Below are 19,513 nucleotides of genomic sequence, written 5' to 3'. Positions count from 1 at the left end.
ACTGATATGAATGACTGTCCGTCAAAAAGAACAACGTGATTATATACGATAACTTCTGATTTTTGATGATAAACACAAACGTGTATCAACGATGACGCATATAAAATATTTGATGATGTTGAAACGTAAATTGAATAATTTTTTCATTTTGTTTCTATTAATTATTAATTAATTAACTGATTTATCCGAGTACAGGGCCAAAAACTTGTGGCTTATAAATTAGATTTAAAGGTTTTTTTAAAGTTTGAAGATTTATGATGAAAAATTGGTAGAATGTATTTTATTCAAAATATTGTTAGCCGCTATGTTATATTGGTAGCCGCTACTTTTTCTATACTATATACTATGTTTCAGTCAATTTACGCATTCCATCTCGAAGGAACGATGAATCTTTTGAGGATATCCACGAATCGATACATTTTTGTTGGTATTTTTTCTAGGAAGTGAAGGCCACGATTCATATGTGGTAACAAGTAGTACTCAGAAGGAACTAGGTCTGCAGAATACGGCGGTTGGGCAGTCCCTATTTTAATGTTTCTCAAATCTCAAATCCTTTCAAATCCTTGTCTTCAATTATTTTTACCTGTCCAGCGCTCTCTTTATTTTCGATGTCAGAATCATCACTTTCAAAACAACGCAACCAGTGTTCACATACTGAAACCGATGAAGCATGGTTGCTATAAGCATAGCATAGTATTCCATGAATTTCAGCTGCCTTTATTTTTATTTGAATTTTGGTAAAAATGTAAAGCCTTCCGCGATTGCGATTTATTCGGTACTGAATTTATACCAGACAGAGAATTTTCAATGCACTGAAAATATTCATTGTTCACACTTCAACGAAATGATACACACTGAAGTGAGACTTTAACATGAAGTTGGTAACCTTTTGTACCATCAGGAAGAACCTAAGGCAGGAATATCAGGGATAAAATGCGATGTGTGCATCAAATAGAGTTTCTGTTCTGAAGCACAAAGTCTTCTTTTCACAAAACAAAGCCATCGAAACAAATAAAATATTCCTGTTTTCAATGCTCATAAGGAAACCTACAGTCTGTACTTGGAATAACCGTAGAGCGTACCACTTGCCACAAACCAGAATCTCCGTTCATATCAAAGTCGAATAAAGTAATCCATCTAATAGCGATAGATTCTGGTTAGTTTATTAAGCTGTTAGCTCATTACGCCTTTCTGGATTAATTTGCGTAAAGAAGAGATAAATAGACTTGAATATTTTTAATATACAGAATATTCGTAGATATATCGATACAAATTAAGACCAAGATGAGTTTATCGACATTATAAAATAAACAAAACGTGTTATAATTAAAAAGTGTTATGTCAACTATATAATGATATTTTTTTAAAAATATGTGCTTCATAATTAATGTCCGATACATTAAAAAGGACGAAAGTGCTAAGAGATAGGATTATGTCAACTTACTCAGCTGAAAATTGGGTTTATTGGAAAAAATTAAAATTAAAAATTTGAAACAAACTTCTTAGTCGAGAAATAATAGGCTAGACGACTATTTTTGAAAAACTACTTTATGAAAATTCTACGGATTTACTTTACACGGAATAAAAGTTCTTGACGTTGAAAAAAAATTGACGTTTGAAATAGTGTAATTATAATCTGCGCGTGACGTTGTTGTTTTGGCGCGCTGTACGGTTTTTATGGGTACATGCTTATTTTAATAATTAAATATTCTAATGTATATCGATAGTGAGAGGATTCCTAGCGTAATTATACATCGGCAAAAACTACAAACAAGTTTTACATTTTCGCTCTAAAGTAGAAAAATGTTGACAGAGAAATGTGGTTAAATCTTGCAAGGCGCAAACCAGCCGATATAGCTTGAGCACCGGTGATTTATTCACAGTAGTAAGGCCATTCTAATGTAAGTATTGATTATTTTAAGGATCTTTAACTATATCTAAAGTACATTTAACGCTTTATCCAAGCAAATAATACAATACTAGTAACAACATTTGAGGTTAGGCCTCATTTGTCTTGTGTATTTGACTTCCTAATAACTTGGTTCTTTTTGTAGTTATCAAATAATATAGAAAATTATATTTAATATAATGTGATGGGATTGTACAAGTGTGCATAAAGTTAGTATACATTTCTACAAGATTTGAATGCCAACCAGAGAGAAGAAAATGGGCCTCTGACTGAACTCACTGAATTGCTGATCACTAATGAACGACCATATATTCTCAAAATACAAAGAGTCAAGTGTCAATGTAATCCCATTACGGTTAGATTACAAAAAGCCAATATTAAATATATGGTTTCTTGTATATCAAATAGTTAGATGGGCTAACATATATTTCACCAGGTTAACGGTAACTAATACTTATTTGATTGAACAATGTGATTTTATCAAGTTTTTATCAGATATGTAGTTTCAGCATTTATAGAGAACTTAATATGTTAAAGCATGTCTAAGCAATATTGCAATATTTCTAATTTGCTCGAAATATTGTAGGTGCACGTGGTTATAAGTTTGTAAATATGTTATTAAAATACATTTTTAAATTACAATTTGTGCATTTTAATTACCTAAATATTACAAGGTAATTTGATACACAGAATGATTAACAAATACTTACAATTTGCATCTGTATCTTCAAATTATCGACATAAAATTTTTCAGTAGGTTAGCGATCCATAAAATTTGGATTTGTTTTAGCAAATATAGGGCACTTGAGATATCAATAATACTACTCTCATAGTTCTCAACTGGCTATTGCGCTAATAACTGGGTACTGTTTAAAGTTATTACCTGCTCTTATTAATTTTCTTGCTCACTGTACCTTCCAACGTTTATGTTTTTTTCCGTCGGTAGAAAACATAAACTAATTTTTTAACTATGAAATATAAAATAAATAATCCAAATAAAGTCAAAGAGCGCTAAAAAGTTCAAACGTTGTAATGCCAAAATTATAGTTAGGAGACGATAAGTGACGTCAATGTTTCGTAGCACTTGTTGTTTTTCCGTTGATTTCGTTTCCTGTAAAATCTTAACAATCCTATTTTTAATTTTGAAACAAATGTATTTTTGTTAATCTTTCTAGAGTATACTATTTTTTATTATAAATCAATATTGTTGTCATCTAGCCTACTGACTCTAACGAATACCTTTTTTGAAGGTTTGGATTAATTATGTTTTTTTAATAGGCCGATTATATCAAACGTATGGGGGTACTTACTATATTACCCTCATAAAAACCAAATAAAAGAAAGCTATTGAAATAAAGAGTACTATTAAAATGATATGGTAAATAATACTAAATAATTAATGATTAAGCCCGTTTAATAAACGTAAATAAATCTGTATAAGTAATGGAAAGAATAACTTGGGTTATATTGTATCCTATTATCGTAAACTAACCTTCTGGATTCTCAACAGTAATTCTCGTCTCACTGATTTCCTCACTGAAACTAGCGTTGAGGTTGTTTCGCGGTCCATTACTACTGTTTCCTGTAAGAAAAAAAATATATGGGTTAAATCTGGCATCATGCAATATAAAGATTTCTCTGGGGGGTATTTCTAACGGTTTCCGGCAAAATATTATGTTCCGTTATCATTTTTTTATAGCTCCCAGTGATATTCAGTGTTATAAATACAGTTAGATCCAAAACAGTTTTTTACTGATGTAGTAAACCAAAGTACATTTTGTAGAATAAGATTAATGGACGTATTGATAATATAATATCCACCGTAAATATATTGTATATAAGTTATGAAACATGTAGCTTTTAAAAACAAAACAAAACTTTTATTTTACTTGAACTTTTTATTTTATAGAAAGAAGTGGCGACTTATTGGACCGACCAAAGAAAAGCCTTACGTCTAGACATCTCAACCATCACACACCTAAATATAACACCTTCACATAATTTGTAAGCATGGTCTGCACTTTCGACTGCTAGTTTGTCTTTGAGGATTTTCTGAATAGCACTCTTTCTATCCAAATTTCCGTGGTACATCTCAACCATCACACACCTAAATATGACACATTCACATAATTTGCAAGCATGGCCTGTACTTTCGACTGCTAGTTTGCCTTTGAGGATTTTCTGAATAGCACTCTTTCCATCCAAATTTCCGTGGTACATCTCAACCATCACACACCTAAATATACCACCTTCACATAATTTGTAAGCATGGCCTATACTTTCGACGCTAGTTTGTCTTTAAGGATTTTCTGAATAGTACTCTGCCTATCCAAATTTCCGTGGTACCCCTGCATTGAGGTGTTATCCAAGTACTGGTGAGTCCAGATTACAACAGTTTAAGGCTGAGAAACTAAGCTAGTGAATTGCGTTGGTTGTGCCAAGAATTCACGAACTAGTAATGTATTTCAAAGCAAGGATGTAGTAATAGATTGTAATAGATTTTGGCTCGGGGAGTGTGAGCATCTTCAATCCATTGAGACCTTAGAGATTCAACTGTGATATTTTTCCTGGAACCCCACTTAACTATGCTAACGAATGCATTTAATAACTGCGGAACGATTGATGTTTGTATGTTCTTTCTGGTAAAATGAATAGAACAGAACATAATTTTGGTAAATAAATAGCCTTATACTTTTGAAATCTTACCTACCACGCGAGTTGGATCAAATATGTAGGGTTTAAAAAACAAAAACTTTAATTTTATTTGGACTTAGATTTGAACTTTGGATTCATAAATCTTATTCTAATATAAACAAATCTATGTTTATTCCTGGATATTTTACTCACCACATATTTTAGTCAACATAAAGACACCATCTTGTGTTTTGAATATCATATGTTGTTGTATATTATAGTATGTTCTGGGTTTCTATCTGGGTACGCCTCTTCGACAGAATTACATTTACAATCACAGTTTTCAGGCCTTTTAATAATATGACACTGCCATTAGCAAGCGAAAACAAACATAACACCGTCCTGTAGACAAACTCAAGAAATGCAACTGTCTTAATCAATCGCAAATAGTGCGAAGACATAATGAACGCAGTTGTAAATGATTCATCTAATCATAGCAAGTTTCATCAGTTTAGAAATAGCTGATACTAAGAGAGAAACCATGAAATTGTCCGAAGTTTTACTAGCTTCCAAAAATACATAAGGAACATACACCACCATAAATTCCAATTGAAACAACTACAACTTTACATTGAAGAGGATTTTTTCTCGTAAAATCAAGAAAACTAAGAGAAACTAATCGTCAAATACTTTTTCAAGCTTTTTGTGCGTTTTTATAAAATCCTTTTACATACAAATAATATATAATGATGTAGGATTGAGGAAAAAGTTATTTCGGTTTTTGTTTAAAGTCGCGTACATTTAGTAATACTTATTCAATGAAACCGTATTACAGCGCGAACACTTTGAAAATAAAGGGGGTTTCATGTATTTACTCAGTTTATTATTTACTTGTTGTTGCGCTTTGAAAAGACAGGAGACCCCAGAAGGTCAGGTTCGTCATATTTTGCTTCTTTCTTTTCTGAAACATTTCTTCGTTCTTTAAATAAAATAGTTTTTTAACAGTTTTATTATTCTAAACCCCTTTATATATTATAACTGGTGCATTTGTTTGGATTTCGGGGAGGTCATAAGGTTAATTCTTTCTATTAACTGGAATTAAATTAATTATCATTATCAGTAATTATTATAATTAATTGAAGAAGACAGGATGACGCTGGAATGGCAATTTTACCGCAATTATTCAAAGTATTTCTAGGTGTAGTTTAATGGAGATCGGGCAGAAGTATTACAGCAGAAGCTGTAAGGTCACAAAAGGTGGATTGAAGGTGCTCAAGGACCACTAACCATAAACTATTCCAATTAGGAAACATTCAAGTTTTGAAAAGCACTCCTAGTCTGTGCGCTCCTAGTCTGTGGCACAAACAACATAGTTCAGGGCGTAAGGACACCAAAGATGGACTGAAGTTGCTGTGAACTAACATAGTCTACTGAAATTTGGACAGAAGTTTCCAGTTCAAGCTGAACTGCCAACAAAGGCGGATTGTAGTAGCTAAGTTTCTCAACCGTGGAGTCTGGGGTCATCAAAACTTCAGGAACCACTTGCTACTTTCTCCGCACCATGGAAATTTGGATATAAACAGTGCTACTAGGAGGATCAACGAAGGAAGACCAACGATGGCGAACGAAGGTACATTCAATACAAATAATTTTACAACTATAAGCTGCCCTGTATATGTATATATGTATATATGTATATATGTATATATGTATATATGTATATATGTATATATGTATATATGTATATATGTATATATGTATATATGTATATATGTATATATGTATATATGTATATATGTATATATGTATATATGTATATATGTATATATGTATATATGTATATATGTATATATGTATATATGTATATATGTATATATGTATATATGTATATATGTATATATGTATATATGTATATATGTATATATGTATATATGTATATATGTATATATGTATATATGTATATATGTATATATGTATATATGTATATATGGATATATGTATATATGTATATATGTATATATGTATATTTGTATATATGTATATATGTATATATGTATATATATCCAAACCCTAATGGTACTCCCGCTGGAGTAGTACTTCACACGCTTTATTTGGTTTTAATTTTATAATGAGATATATTTACATTAGTTCGGGACATTAGTTATATATTTCTAACTGCGAGTAATTTTGCTCTTACATTACTGTTGACATTACTCCGAATTACTTTGTTCTGCCGTAATTTCAAGTAGTTTTATATTAATAAGTTTAATATTAATTTGTTTGTATAATAATAATATGTAAAATAAAAATTGTTTAAGTGAGGTAAAAGTGTATTTTCATCCCTACACTATATATATATATATATTTATATATATATATATATATATATATATATATATATATATATATATATCGTGTATATGAATAATGATTATTAATGTAACATTTGTGTGTATTCACACGTGGTCTAACCTCTTTTTTTATCGCAAATTAAACTGCAATCTTCCAGCAGAATTCGCTTCTCGCCACCTGTGAATATCCCAAATTAAAACGCATACTGGCTGAGGGGATGTTTGATGGGGCGAAAAAAGATTAAGGAAAGTTCGATGGGAACCCTCGCTATTTCGAAAATTGTAGCATGAGGACTATTTTAGGGTCCAATTATCGACATAATTAATTTATCTTAGAGAGGCAATTTATAACGGGATAAGGAATAAATCAGCATTATAGAATAGGTTCATTTTAGGATGGCACAGGCTATATTTATCGGAAAGTATCGTGTCATTTTTTAAAATGATTTTCTTGATATCGATTATAATTATTGAAATATAAATGGAAGTACTGTCATTGTTGTTCTCGTACTCCTATACAATAGTAAATTTTAAATCATCTAAAAAATACATCACAAAAAATCTTATTATATCACCATATATACATTTCTTCATGTCATTTTTATAACATTAGTTATTCCTCGTTTAGATTTATAGTAGGATCAGTATGTTATCATTTTCTTTATCTACATATTAGTTAAATTATATATACCTATTGGCTCATTATTTTGTTGCAGTAGATAACTGATAATATTGATTTTTATTACATATAATTATTTAACATTAATATTTAACTTTTCAGTCTTTCCTTTCTTGTAAACCATCAAGAGAAAAAGAGTCACGATGAAAACCCGAATTGGTATCTATCTTTTTAATGCTACTATACTATACTATGATGTAACATTGACCGTTGGTTTATATATTCTACGAAAATATGAAGTATCAGAATAAACTAAACCAATTCAAGTGGTATTGCAAACAGAAAGAGCTTTCAAATTAACAAAGTAAGACAAAGCCGTATACTCTATTTATCGAGAAATTATATCTTTATAAAAATGAAGCAAGAGGCTCTCAAACTTGGATAACTATATGGGTTTTCACACGACAATCATCACGTTAGATAAAAACCAGAGTAGATCAGATTCAAAATTAAAAAACTGCACAGGTTAATCCTTGACACGAATCCTTGATACTTCCAACTTGACCTAAAATCACAAAGATTTATTTATCAGACAATTGGTACCAACTAGTAATGCAATGCTGGCAAAACAAAGTTCTTCGATTAATTAATAATGCTTGTCGCTACGTAACCCATGAAGGACTGCACAATAATTTCGAAATCAAATGGATTTACGAAGTTATCCAAGGTTTCCACTAAAGCAGTAAATAAGGTTACTAAATCACAGCAAAGTGGAAACAATACAGCTACTGGACATTACGCAGGATATCAGAAGATTGAAGCGAACCAAACCATATGAACTAGTATAGTATATAAGTGGTTTAACTGAACTTGGTAGAGTAATTTAATGTTAATTTGGTAAATACATGCTGATAAACTTATCCCGCACTCGTATTTCTTATATATTGATAAAAGTGCAACAGAACAATAACAATAAATTAATTTGTACTAAACATATCTAATGTAAGATTTAATATTAACAGTCAATAAAGAATATATTGAAGTCTTGGAAAGATTCTGCAATCAAACCAAACATACATGCCTTTTACATGTGTGTGCATTTTTTAATAAAAAATATAATTCACACACCTACTTCAAAGAGACAAAATATACTTAATATGACTACCATATGACTACAATATCAGTTAAATATAAAAGAATTTATTTAAAATATTTTTAATTTTATTTTACTGAAGATTGTTTATCCTGTATTTTTCCTAAATTTTTAAATAAAGTGTATATTGTTGTGAATTTGCTTTCGTCTACCATTATTTCAGAAGTGAATTAAATGAGATTTAAATAAAATTTAAAAATATCATTAAAACTGTTGAATTACATCATATATTTTATGATCTTTGAAGGCTATATTTACGGATTATTGGTTTTGTAGTGGTTAACTGTCCAGAGATATGGGATTAGATATGGTTGGGTAATTTTTTTGAGGTTATCTGATTGAACCCAACTCTATCTAATCCAACTCTCTATTCTAAGTCCTTAATCGATTATTAAGAATAAACTAAAATAAGTCTGCGGATTAGTTAATGTTTAGTTATGTTTTTTCTTAAAATAGAATTATGAAGTGGCTAGAATATTGACCTTATCGAAATAAATGTTCTTGCCAGTATCCATTCATTATTCAGCCAAAGCTGACTGGACCGCATATCTTGCATGCCGTTGATGCCGTTTTATACGCTCATACTGGGCCTTAATATTGGAGTTAAGAAACATTTGACATATCTGTGTGGTTTGAAAGTTACTTTAATGTTATGTTTCTTTCAATCCTCTGCCAGTGCGGCCTGTTACTTCTTGTAGAAACGGGGAACATAAAACTGATAAGAAAATTTGTGGGATCTATCTTTTTCTATTTCGCCATCTATAGTAAGTGAAAATTTTTGATATTATTGTTCATTTGATGGATCTTTCTACTTTTTGAGGTCTGAGGTAATTCTCTAAAGAATCTCATATTTGTTCTGGAACAATCTGGAAACCGATATGACAGGCGCTTGCTTAAAAAGGATAACCTAAAAAATAAAAGAGCTTCAATGTTAAAGCTCTCACATTGAAGAGCAATCTATAACAATTGTGGAACTTCATTGGCTAGCTTCAGTCAATAAACGTGACTCCAGTGCAAAAGCTATTAGTTCAGATATTCCATAATCTCGTTGTTAAGCGCATATTGTAGTCTAGAAATGTGAAAAAATCGATTTTTGAAAATATTTTTAAAACTTTAACTCTTTGAGAATGTGTCCTTCAAAATGGTTTCTTCAAAATTTAATTTTTTTTCGGAGATAGAGCTGTCTTAATCACGCAGTATCTAAATCGTGGCATCTAAAAGCGAAACTTTAAACACCTTTTTCTCGAAACTACACCTTTTTCGAGACGGCTGACATGATATCTCAAGTTCTACTAAATCGATTAACTTGAAATTTGATGAGAGCCTTCTCTATACACTCTTCTTTCCTATTAAAGTATCCAAATTAAAACAAATTTGATTTTTACCATTTTGGTAATGAATTTTTAAATTTTGCAAAAGTAAAAAAAAATGGTAAAAAATATTCTTTTTTTCAAACAGTCGTAAGGGCGACAAAATTTTGTTTGACTTTTTTTACATTGAAGTTTAGATTTCCGAAAATAATTTAGAGCTTAATTAAAACTAAAATACCATCTTAATTTTATATCAACTTAAAAAAATAATATTTAATTTGACCCAAATTTAGAAAACTCAAAAGAATATAAAATTCGTTTTATCACTGTAGAAATGAATTATCTACGTTTGATAAAAGTCTCAGACGCAATTTAGTCTTGTTTCATTTCATGTAGTTTTTTTTATATAAATGAATCAGAATATCATGATGGCAAATAACATTTACATTAGCGTCAAATCTAATTCCGAAGGATATAAAGTTGGAAATTTCTTCTTTCACTTCGTTTAACGTGTCCATTGGGGATGATTTTTAGAACTTTAAGAGTCTCCAAGTTCAAGCAATGTATACGATATTTTAGGAGGGACTAATAAGGCAGATGCCAATCTCTTATTTGGAAAGCCCTTGAGTTCTATCGAAACTTCAAAGGGGATCTTTTGTTATGTATCCTCATCGTTTAAATCTTTCTTGATTGTAGAACATGTAGATTAAGTTAAGTAAATTGAAAATTAAACAATATAAACCGAAAGAGAAAAGAAAGCGATTTCAAAGAAAACCTCAATCTATTAATGCCATAGGGGACTTTGACGGAATTCGGAATAAAAATAGCTTTTTTCAATTTCAAACTTTCAGCTGAAAATGTAATTACGTTCAGGATTTTAATCAATTAACGTTATATTGATTGAATTACTCGGTGGAGTTCCTTTATTCTGCGTATTTCATCTAGCTTTGGCAGCTATTCAGCTGTTATAATTTTGTATAATGGTATAAAATCTTTTTAACGTTATAATTGAATTGATATAAAAATTTAATTAATAAGAGGGACAAAAACTAAAAGAACAGTGGTACTTTAATTTATAATAGTATATTTTTTAAATAATATAACTTTCTTTTTATCTAAAGATTGCCATCAAAGCTATCAGGACTGTGGACTATATTTCCTAGTGTATACTATCACTATATTAGTGTATTAGACTGCTTAATAGGTAACCATGCATGAATTATAAACAGTACTATTTCCTAGTTCTTAAGATAATGAAATTTAGCCAACAGCCCAGTTAAACTTATTGATATGCTTATTATTAAAAATGTATAATTAATATGCTTTATCATTAAAAACTTCTGAATATTATTTGTGTGTTATTTTAAATACATTTATTAAAGTTTGAATTAAATATAGAAAGAAAAACTGATTTCTGTTCGAAGAGTAAGATGACAAAATGATGTAAGAAATAAATTTGTAAATTTTAAAAATTCGTTTTCTGTATTATTAAATCTAATCGATTGATTTTATTCGAAAAGATTATTGTTTTTAAAATACAAACCTGCTAAAACTATAATTAGTATTATATTAAGTGTTTTCCGAGTCTCCCTTGTTTCCACTGCATTGCGGCAATATTTGCTTTACACAATGTTGACATTTCGTATAATTTAGTGGTTGAATTTATCAGGAAGCACATAAAACTGTTTTTTCTAACATAAATAATGTTAAAACTAGTCGTAGCTTAGAACCTTGTAATACGAGTTGAATAAGTTATTTTCACCATAGATTTATCGGTAGTTTTCGTATTATTATACTACATAATTAAATTGTTATCAATATGAGGCGTGTTACGTAATTAAACTTAAAAAAGCGTATCAGAAATTAACTTCCTTTTATAAAAACTGTAAGCATGCAACGTTGATGTGTGAATTGACGCTGTATTATGGTGAATTAATTAAAGGACTTTGATGTTTTCAAAGATTAAAAGTTGATTTATGGTATCAAATATCATTCCGGAAAATTTTTTTTACATTAGCTGAGACACTCAATAATATTTATGTGCTTTATTATTCAGTGTTACCTTTTAAGTAACAATTTGTACCTTAATATTAAATCAAATTAAGTTAAATTTTATGAAAAACAAAACATAATTATATAAATTTGGATTTTAATGAATAGAATGTTGTTTTTTTTTGTTACGCGAATATAAATATATAGTTGAAAGCCAGAACGATATTCCCGCAGTTTTGGTAATAAGCAAATTCTTGGAAATCTAATTTTAATAAGCAACGTATCCGTCAAATCAATTTACATTTTAATCATAAAACTGCACTGCCAATAAAGTGATGCAAATAAAGGTAAATGTGTTGGAACACAAATGACTATTAACATGTTCATTTCGATTAGTGACACAGAAAACTTATTTCTATGCTTATTGTTAAAAATTTAGTGTATATAAATATTTACAATTAAGTGTTGATTGTACAAGAAACCCTCAAAATGGTAAAATATCATACATTATTGTACCAATAAATTGGTATTATATGTATACTATTTTTAGCCATTTAAAAATTAGTTTTCTGTTTTATTAAATCTAATCGATTAATTTTATTCGAAAATATTATTCATTTTAAAATACAAACCTGCTAAAACTGTCATTAGTATTATATTAAGTGTTTTTCGGGTCTTGTTTCCACTGCATTGCAGCAATATTTGTTTACACAATGTTGACATTTCGTATAATTTAGTGGTTAAATTTATCAGGAAGCACATAAAACTGTTATTTCAAACATAAATAATGTTAAAACTAGACGTTGCAGCTTAGAACCTTGTAGTACGAGTTGAATAAGTTATTTTCACCATAGATTTATCACTAGTTTTCGCATTATTATACTACATAATTAAAGTGTCATCGATATGAGGCGTGTTACGTAATTAAACTTAAAAAAGCGTATCAGAAATTAACTTCCTTTTATAAAAACTGTAAGCATGCACCGTTGATGTGTGAATTGACGCTGTATTATGGCGAATTAATTAAAGGACTTTGATGTTTTCAAAGGTTAAAAGTTGATTTAGGGTATCAAATATCATTCCGGAAAATTTTGTTTACATTAGCTGAGACACTCAATTATTTTTATGTGCTTTATTATTCAGTGTTACCATTTAAGTAACAATTTGTACCTTAATATTAAATCAAGTTAAATTAAATTTTATAAAAAACAAAACATAATTATATAAATTTGGATTTTAATGAACAGAATGTTGTTTTTTTTGTTACGCGAATATAAATATATAGTTGAAAGCCAGAACGATATCCCCGCAGTTTTGGTAATAAGCAAATTCTTGGAAATCTAATTTTAATAAGCAACGTATCCGTCAAATCAATTTACGTTTTAATCATAAAACTGCACTGCCAATAAAGTGATGCAAATAAAGGTAAATGTGTTGGAACACAAATGACTATTAACATGTTCATTTTGATTAGTGACACAGAAAACTTATTTCTATGCTTATTGTTAAAAATTTAGTGTATATAAATATTTACAATTAAGTGTTGATTGTGCAAGAAACCCTCAAAATGGTAAAATATCATATATTATTATACCAATAAATTGGTATTATATGTATACTGTTTTACCCATTTAAATATTAGTTTTCTGTTTTATTAAATCTAATCGATTGATTTTATTCGAAAATATTATTCATTTTAAAATACAAACCTGCTAAAACTGTCATTAGTATTATATTAAGTGTTTTCCGGGTCTTGTTTCCACTGCATTGCAGCAATATTTGCTTTACACAATGTTGACATTTCGTATAATTTAGTGGTTAAATTTATCAGGAAGCACATAAAACTGTTATTTCAAACATAAATAATGTTAAAATTAGACGTCGCAGCTTAGAACCTTGTAGTAGGAGTTGAATAAGTTATTTTCACCATAGATTTATGCCTAGTTTTCGCATTATTATGCTACATAATTAAATTGTTATCGATATGAGGCGTGTTACGTAATCAAACTTAAAAAAGCGTATCAGAAATGGACTTCCTTTTATACAAACTGTAAGCATGCAATGCTGATGTGTGAATTGACGCTATATTATGGCGAATTAATTAAAGGACTTTGATATTTTCAAAGATTAAAAGTTGATTTATGGTATCAAATATCATTCCGGAAAATTTTGTTTACATTAGCTGAGACACTCAATTATTTTTATGTGCTTTATTATTCAGTGTTACCTTTTAAGTAACAATTTGTACCTTAATATTAAATCAAATTAAGTTAAATTTTATGAAAAACAAAACATAATTATATAAATTTGGATCTTAATGAATAGAATGTTGCTTTTTTTTGTTACGCGAATATAAATATATAGTTGAAAGCCAGAACGATATTCCCGCAGTTTTGGTAATAAGCAAATTCTTGGAAATCTAATTTTACTAAGGAACGTATCCGTCATATCAATTTACGTTTTAATCATAAAACTGCACTGCCAATAAAGTGATGCAAATAAAGGTAAATGTGTTGGAACACAAATGACTATTAACATGTTCATTTCGATGAGTGACGCAGAAAACTTATTAAAAATTTAACATTAAAAATTTAGTGCATATAAATATTTACATTTAAGTCCTGATTGTGCAAGAAACCCTCAAAATGGAAAAATATCATACATTATTGTACCAATAAATTGGTATTATATGTATACTGTTTTAGCCATTTAAAAATTAGTTTTCTGTTTTATTAAATCTAATCGATTGATTTTATTCGAAAATATTATTCATTTTAAAATACAAACCTGCTAAAACTGTCATTAGTATTATATTAAGTGTTTTCCGGGTCTTATTTCCACTGCATTGCAGCAATATTTGCTTTACACAATGTTGACATTTCGTATAATTTAGTGGTTAAATTTATCAGGAAGCACATAAAACTGTTATTTCAAACATAAATAATGTTAAAACTAGACGTCGCAGCTTAGAACCTTATAGTAGGAGTTGAATAAGTTATTTTCACCATAGATTTATCGCTAGTTTTCGCATTATTCTATTACATAATTAAATTGTTATCGATATCAGGCGTGTTACGTAATCAAACTTAAAAAAGCGTATCAGAAATGGACTTCCTTTTATACAAACTGTAAGCATGCAATGCTGATGTGTGAATTGACGCTATATTATGGCGAATTAATTAAAGGACTTTGATATTTTCAAAGATTAAAAGTTGATTTATGGTATCAAATATCATTCCGGAAAATTTTTTTTACATTAGCTGAGACACTCAATTATTTTTATGTGCTTTATTATTCAGTGTTACCTTTTAAGTAACAATTTGTACCTTAATATTAAATCAAATTAAGTTAAATTTTATGAAAAACAAAACATAATTATATAAATTTGGATTTTAATGAATAGAATGTTGCTTTTTTTTGTTACGCGAATATAAATATATAGTTGAAAGCCAGAACGACATTCCCGCAGTTTTGGTAATAAGCAAATTCTTGGAAATCTAATTTTAATAAGCAACGTATCCGTCAAATCAATTTACGTTTTAATCATAAAACTGCACTGCCAATAAAGTGATGCAAATAAAGGTAAATGTGTTGGAGCACAAATGACTATTAACATGTTCATTTCGATTAGTGACACAGAAAACCTATTTCTATGCTTATTGTTAAAAATTTAGTGTATATAAATATTTACAATTAAGTGTTGATTGTACAAGAAACCCTCAAAATGGAAAAATATCATACATTATTGTACCAATAAATTGGTATTATATGTATACTATTTTTAGCCATTTAAAAATTAGTTTTCTGTTTTATTAAATCTAATCGATTAATTTTATTTGAAAATATTATTCATTTTAAAATACAAACCCGCTAAAACTGTCATTAGTATTATATTAAGTGTTTTCCGGGTCTTGATTCCACTGCATTGCAGCAATATTTGTTTACACAATGTTGACATTTCGTATAATTTAGAGGTTAAATTTATCAGGAAGCACATAAAACTGTTATTTCAAACATAAATAATGTTAAAACTAGACGTTGCAGCTTAGAACCTTGTAGTACGAGTTGAATAAGTTATTTTCACCATAGATTTATCACTAGTTTTCGCATTATTATACTACATAATTAAATTGTCATCGATATGAGGCGTGTTACGTAATTAAACTTAAAAAAAGCGTATCAGAAATTAACTTCCTTGTATAAAAACTGTAAGCATGCAACGTTGATGTGTGAATTGACGCTATATTATGGCGAATTAAAGGACAAAAAAATTTAAAGGACTTTGATATTTTCAAAGATTAAAAGTTGATTTATGGTATCAAATATCATTCCGGGGAATTTTGTTTACATTAGCTGACACTCTCAATTATTTTTATGTGCTTTATTATTCAGTGTTACCTTTTAAGTAACAATTTGTACCTTAATATTAAATCAAGTTAAGTTAAATTTTATGAAAAACAAAACATAATTATATAAATTTGGATTTTAATGAATAGAATGTTGTTTTTTTTACGTGAATATAAATATATCACGTTCAATATATAAGTTATTTTCACCATAGATTTATCGCTAGTTTTCGCATTATTATACTACATAATTAAATTGTTATCGATATGAGGTGTGTTACGCAATTAAACTTAGAAAAGCGTATCAGAAATTAACTTCCTTTTATAAAAACTGTAAGTTTGCAACGTTGATGTGTGAATTGACGCTATATTATGGCGAATTAAAGGACAAAAAAATTTAAAGGACTTTGATATTTTCAAAGATTAAAAGTTGATTTATGGTATCAAATATCATTCCGGGGAATTTTGTTTACATTAGCTGACACTCTCAATTATTTTTATGTGCTTTATTATTCAGTGTTACCTTTTAAGTAACAATTTGTACCTTAATATTAAATCAAGTTAAGTTAAATTTTATGAAAAACAAAACATAATTATATAAATTTGGATTTTAATGAATAGAATGTTGTTTTTTTTACGTGAATATAAATATATCACGTTCAATATATAAGTTATTTTCACCATAGATTTATCGCTAGTTTTCGCATTATTATACTACATAATTAAATTGTTATCGATATGAGGTGTGTTACGTAATTAAACTTAAAAAAGCGTATCAGAAATTAACTTCCTTTTATAAAAAGGGTAAGTATGCAACGTTGATGTGTGAATTGACGCTATATTATGGCGAATTAAAGGACAAAAATATTTAAAGGACTTTGATATTTTCAAAGATTAGAAGTTGATTTATGGTATCAAATATCATTCCGGGGAATTTTGTTTACATTAGCTGACACTCTCAATTATTTTTATGTGCTTTATTATTCAGTGTTACCTTTTAAGTAACAATTTGTACCTTAATATTAAATCAAGTTAAGTTAAATTTTATGAAAAACAAAACATAATTATATAAATTTGGATTTTAATGAATAGAATGTTGTTTTTTTTACGTGAATATAAATATATCACGTTCAATATATAAGTTATTTTCACCATAGATTTATCGCTAGTTTTCGCATTATTATACTACATAATTAAATTGTTATCGATATGAGGTGTGTTACGTAATTAAACTTAAAAAAAGCGTATCAGAAATTAACTTCCTTGTATAAAAACTGTAAGCATGCAACGTTGATGTGTGAATTGACGCTATATTATGGCGAATTAAAGGACAAAAAAATTTAAAGGACTTTGATATTTTCAAAGATTAGAAGTTGATTTATGGTATCAAATATCATTCCGGGGAATTTTGTTTACATTAGCTGACACTCTCATTTATTTTTATGTGCTTTATTATTCAGTGTTACCTTTTAAGTAACAATTTGTACCTTAATATTAAATCAAGTTAAGTTAAATTTTATGAAAAACAAAACATAATTATATAAATTTGGATTTTAATGAATAGAATGTTGTTTTTTTTACGTGAATATAAATATATCACGTTCAATATATAAGTTATTTTCACCATAGATTTATCGCTAGTTTTCGCATTATTATACTACATAATTAAATTGTTATCGATATGAGGTGTGTTACGTAATTAAACTTAAAAAAGCGTATCAGAAATTAACTTCCTTTTATAAAAAGGGTAAGTATGCAACGTTGATGTGTGAATTGACGCTATATTATGGCGAATTAAAGGACAAAAATATTTAAAGGACTTTGATATTTTCAAAGATTAGAAGTTGATTTATGGTATCAAATATCATTCCGGGGAATTTTGTTTACATTAGCTGACACTCTCATTTATTTTTATGTGCTTTATTATTCAGTGTTACCTTTTAAGTAACAATTTGTACCTTAATATTAAATCAAGTTAAGTTAAATTTTATGAAAAACAAAACATAATTATATAAATTTGGATTTTAATGAATAGAATGTTGTTTTTTTTACGTGAATATAAATATATCACGTTCAATATATAAGTTATTTTCACCATAGATTTATCGCTAGTTTTCGCATTATTATACTACATAATTAAATTGTTATCGATATGAGGTGTGTTACGCAATTAAACTTAGAAAAGCGTATCAGAAATTAACTTCCTTTTATAAAAAGGGTAAGTATGCAACGTTGATGTGTGAATTGACGCTATATTATGGCGAATTAAAGGACAAAAAAATTTAAAGGACTTTGATATTTTCAAAGATTAGAAGTTGATTTATGGTATCAAATATCATTCCGGGGAATTTTGTTTACATTAGCTGACACTCTCATTTATTTTTATGTGCTTTATTATTCAGTGTTACCTTTTAAGTAACAATTTGTACCTTAATATTAAATCAAGTTAAGTTAAATTTTATGAAAAACAAAACATAATTATATAAATTTGGATTTTAATGAATAGAATGTTGTTTTTTTTACGTGAATATAAATATATCACGTTCAATATATAAGTTATTTTCACCATAGATTTATCGCTAGTTTTCGCATTATTATACTACATAATTAAATTGTTATCGATATGAGGTGTGTTACGTAATTAAACTTAAAAAAGCGTATCAGAAATTAACTTCCTTTTATAAAAAGGGTAAGTATGCAACGTTGATGTGTGAATTGACGCTATATTATGGCGAATTAAAGGACAAAAATATTTAAAGGACTTTGATATTTTCAAAGATTAGAAGTTGATTTATGGTATCAAATATCATTCCGGGGAATTTTGTTTACATTAGCTGACACTCTCATTTATTTTTATGTGCTTTATTATTCAGTGTTACCTTTTAAGTAACAATTTGTACCTTAATATTAAATCAAGTTAAGTTAAATTTTATGAAAAACAAAACATAATTATATAAATTTGGATTTTAATGAATAGAATGTTGTTTTTTTTACGTGAATATAAATATATCACGTTCAATATATAAGTTATTTTCACCATAGATTTATCGCTAGTTTTCGCATTATTATACTACATAATTAAATTGTTATCGATATGAGGTGTGTTACGCAATTAAACTTAGAAAAGCGTATCAGAAATTAACTTCCTTTTATAAAAACTGTAAGTTTGCAACGTTGATGTGTGAATTGACGCTATATT

The 19,513-nt window shown here is 28.3% G+C and overlaps 1 protein-coding gene across 1 annotated transcript in view; it reads right to left on the bottom strand.

Moving 5' to 3' along the window:
* LOC143197124 (potassium voltage-gated channel subfamily KQT member 1) overlaps positions 1–19,513 on the bottom strand; it is a 311,560-nt gene that overhangs the window by 29,769 nt on the left and 262,278 nt on the right. The window contains exon 10 of the mRNA XM_076405315.1: positions 3,402–3,491. Coding sequence (XP_076261430.1) covers positions 3,402–3,491 — 90 coding nt within the window. The remainder of the gene's footprint in view (positions 1–3,401; positions 3,492–19,513) is intronic.

Source organism: Rhynchophorus ferrugineus, unplaced genomic scaffold (assembly GCF_030347505.1).
Source record: "Rhynchophorus ferrugineus isolate W39M unplaced genomic scaffold, kcgeb_rfMv2 rfM5, whole genome shotgun sequence".
Classification (NCBI taxonomy): Eukaryota; Metazoa; Arthropoda; class Insecta; order Coleoptera; family Curculionidae; genus Rhynchophorus; species Rhynchophorus ferrugineus.
This window is presented reverse-complemented; position numbering and strand designations above follow the sequence as displayed.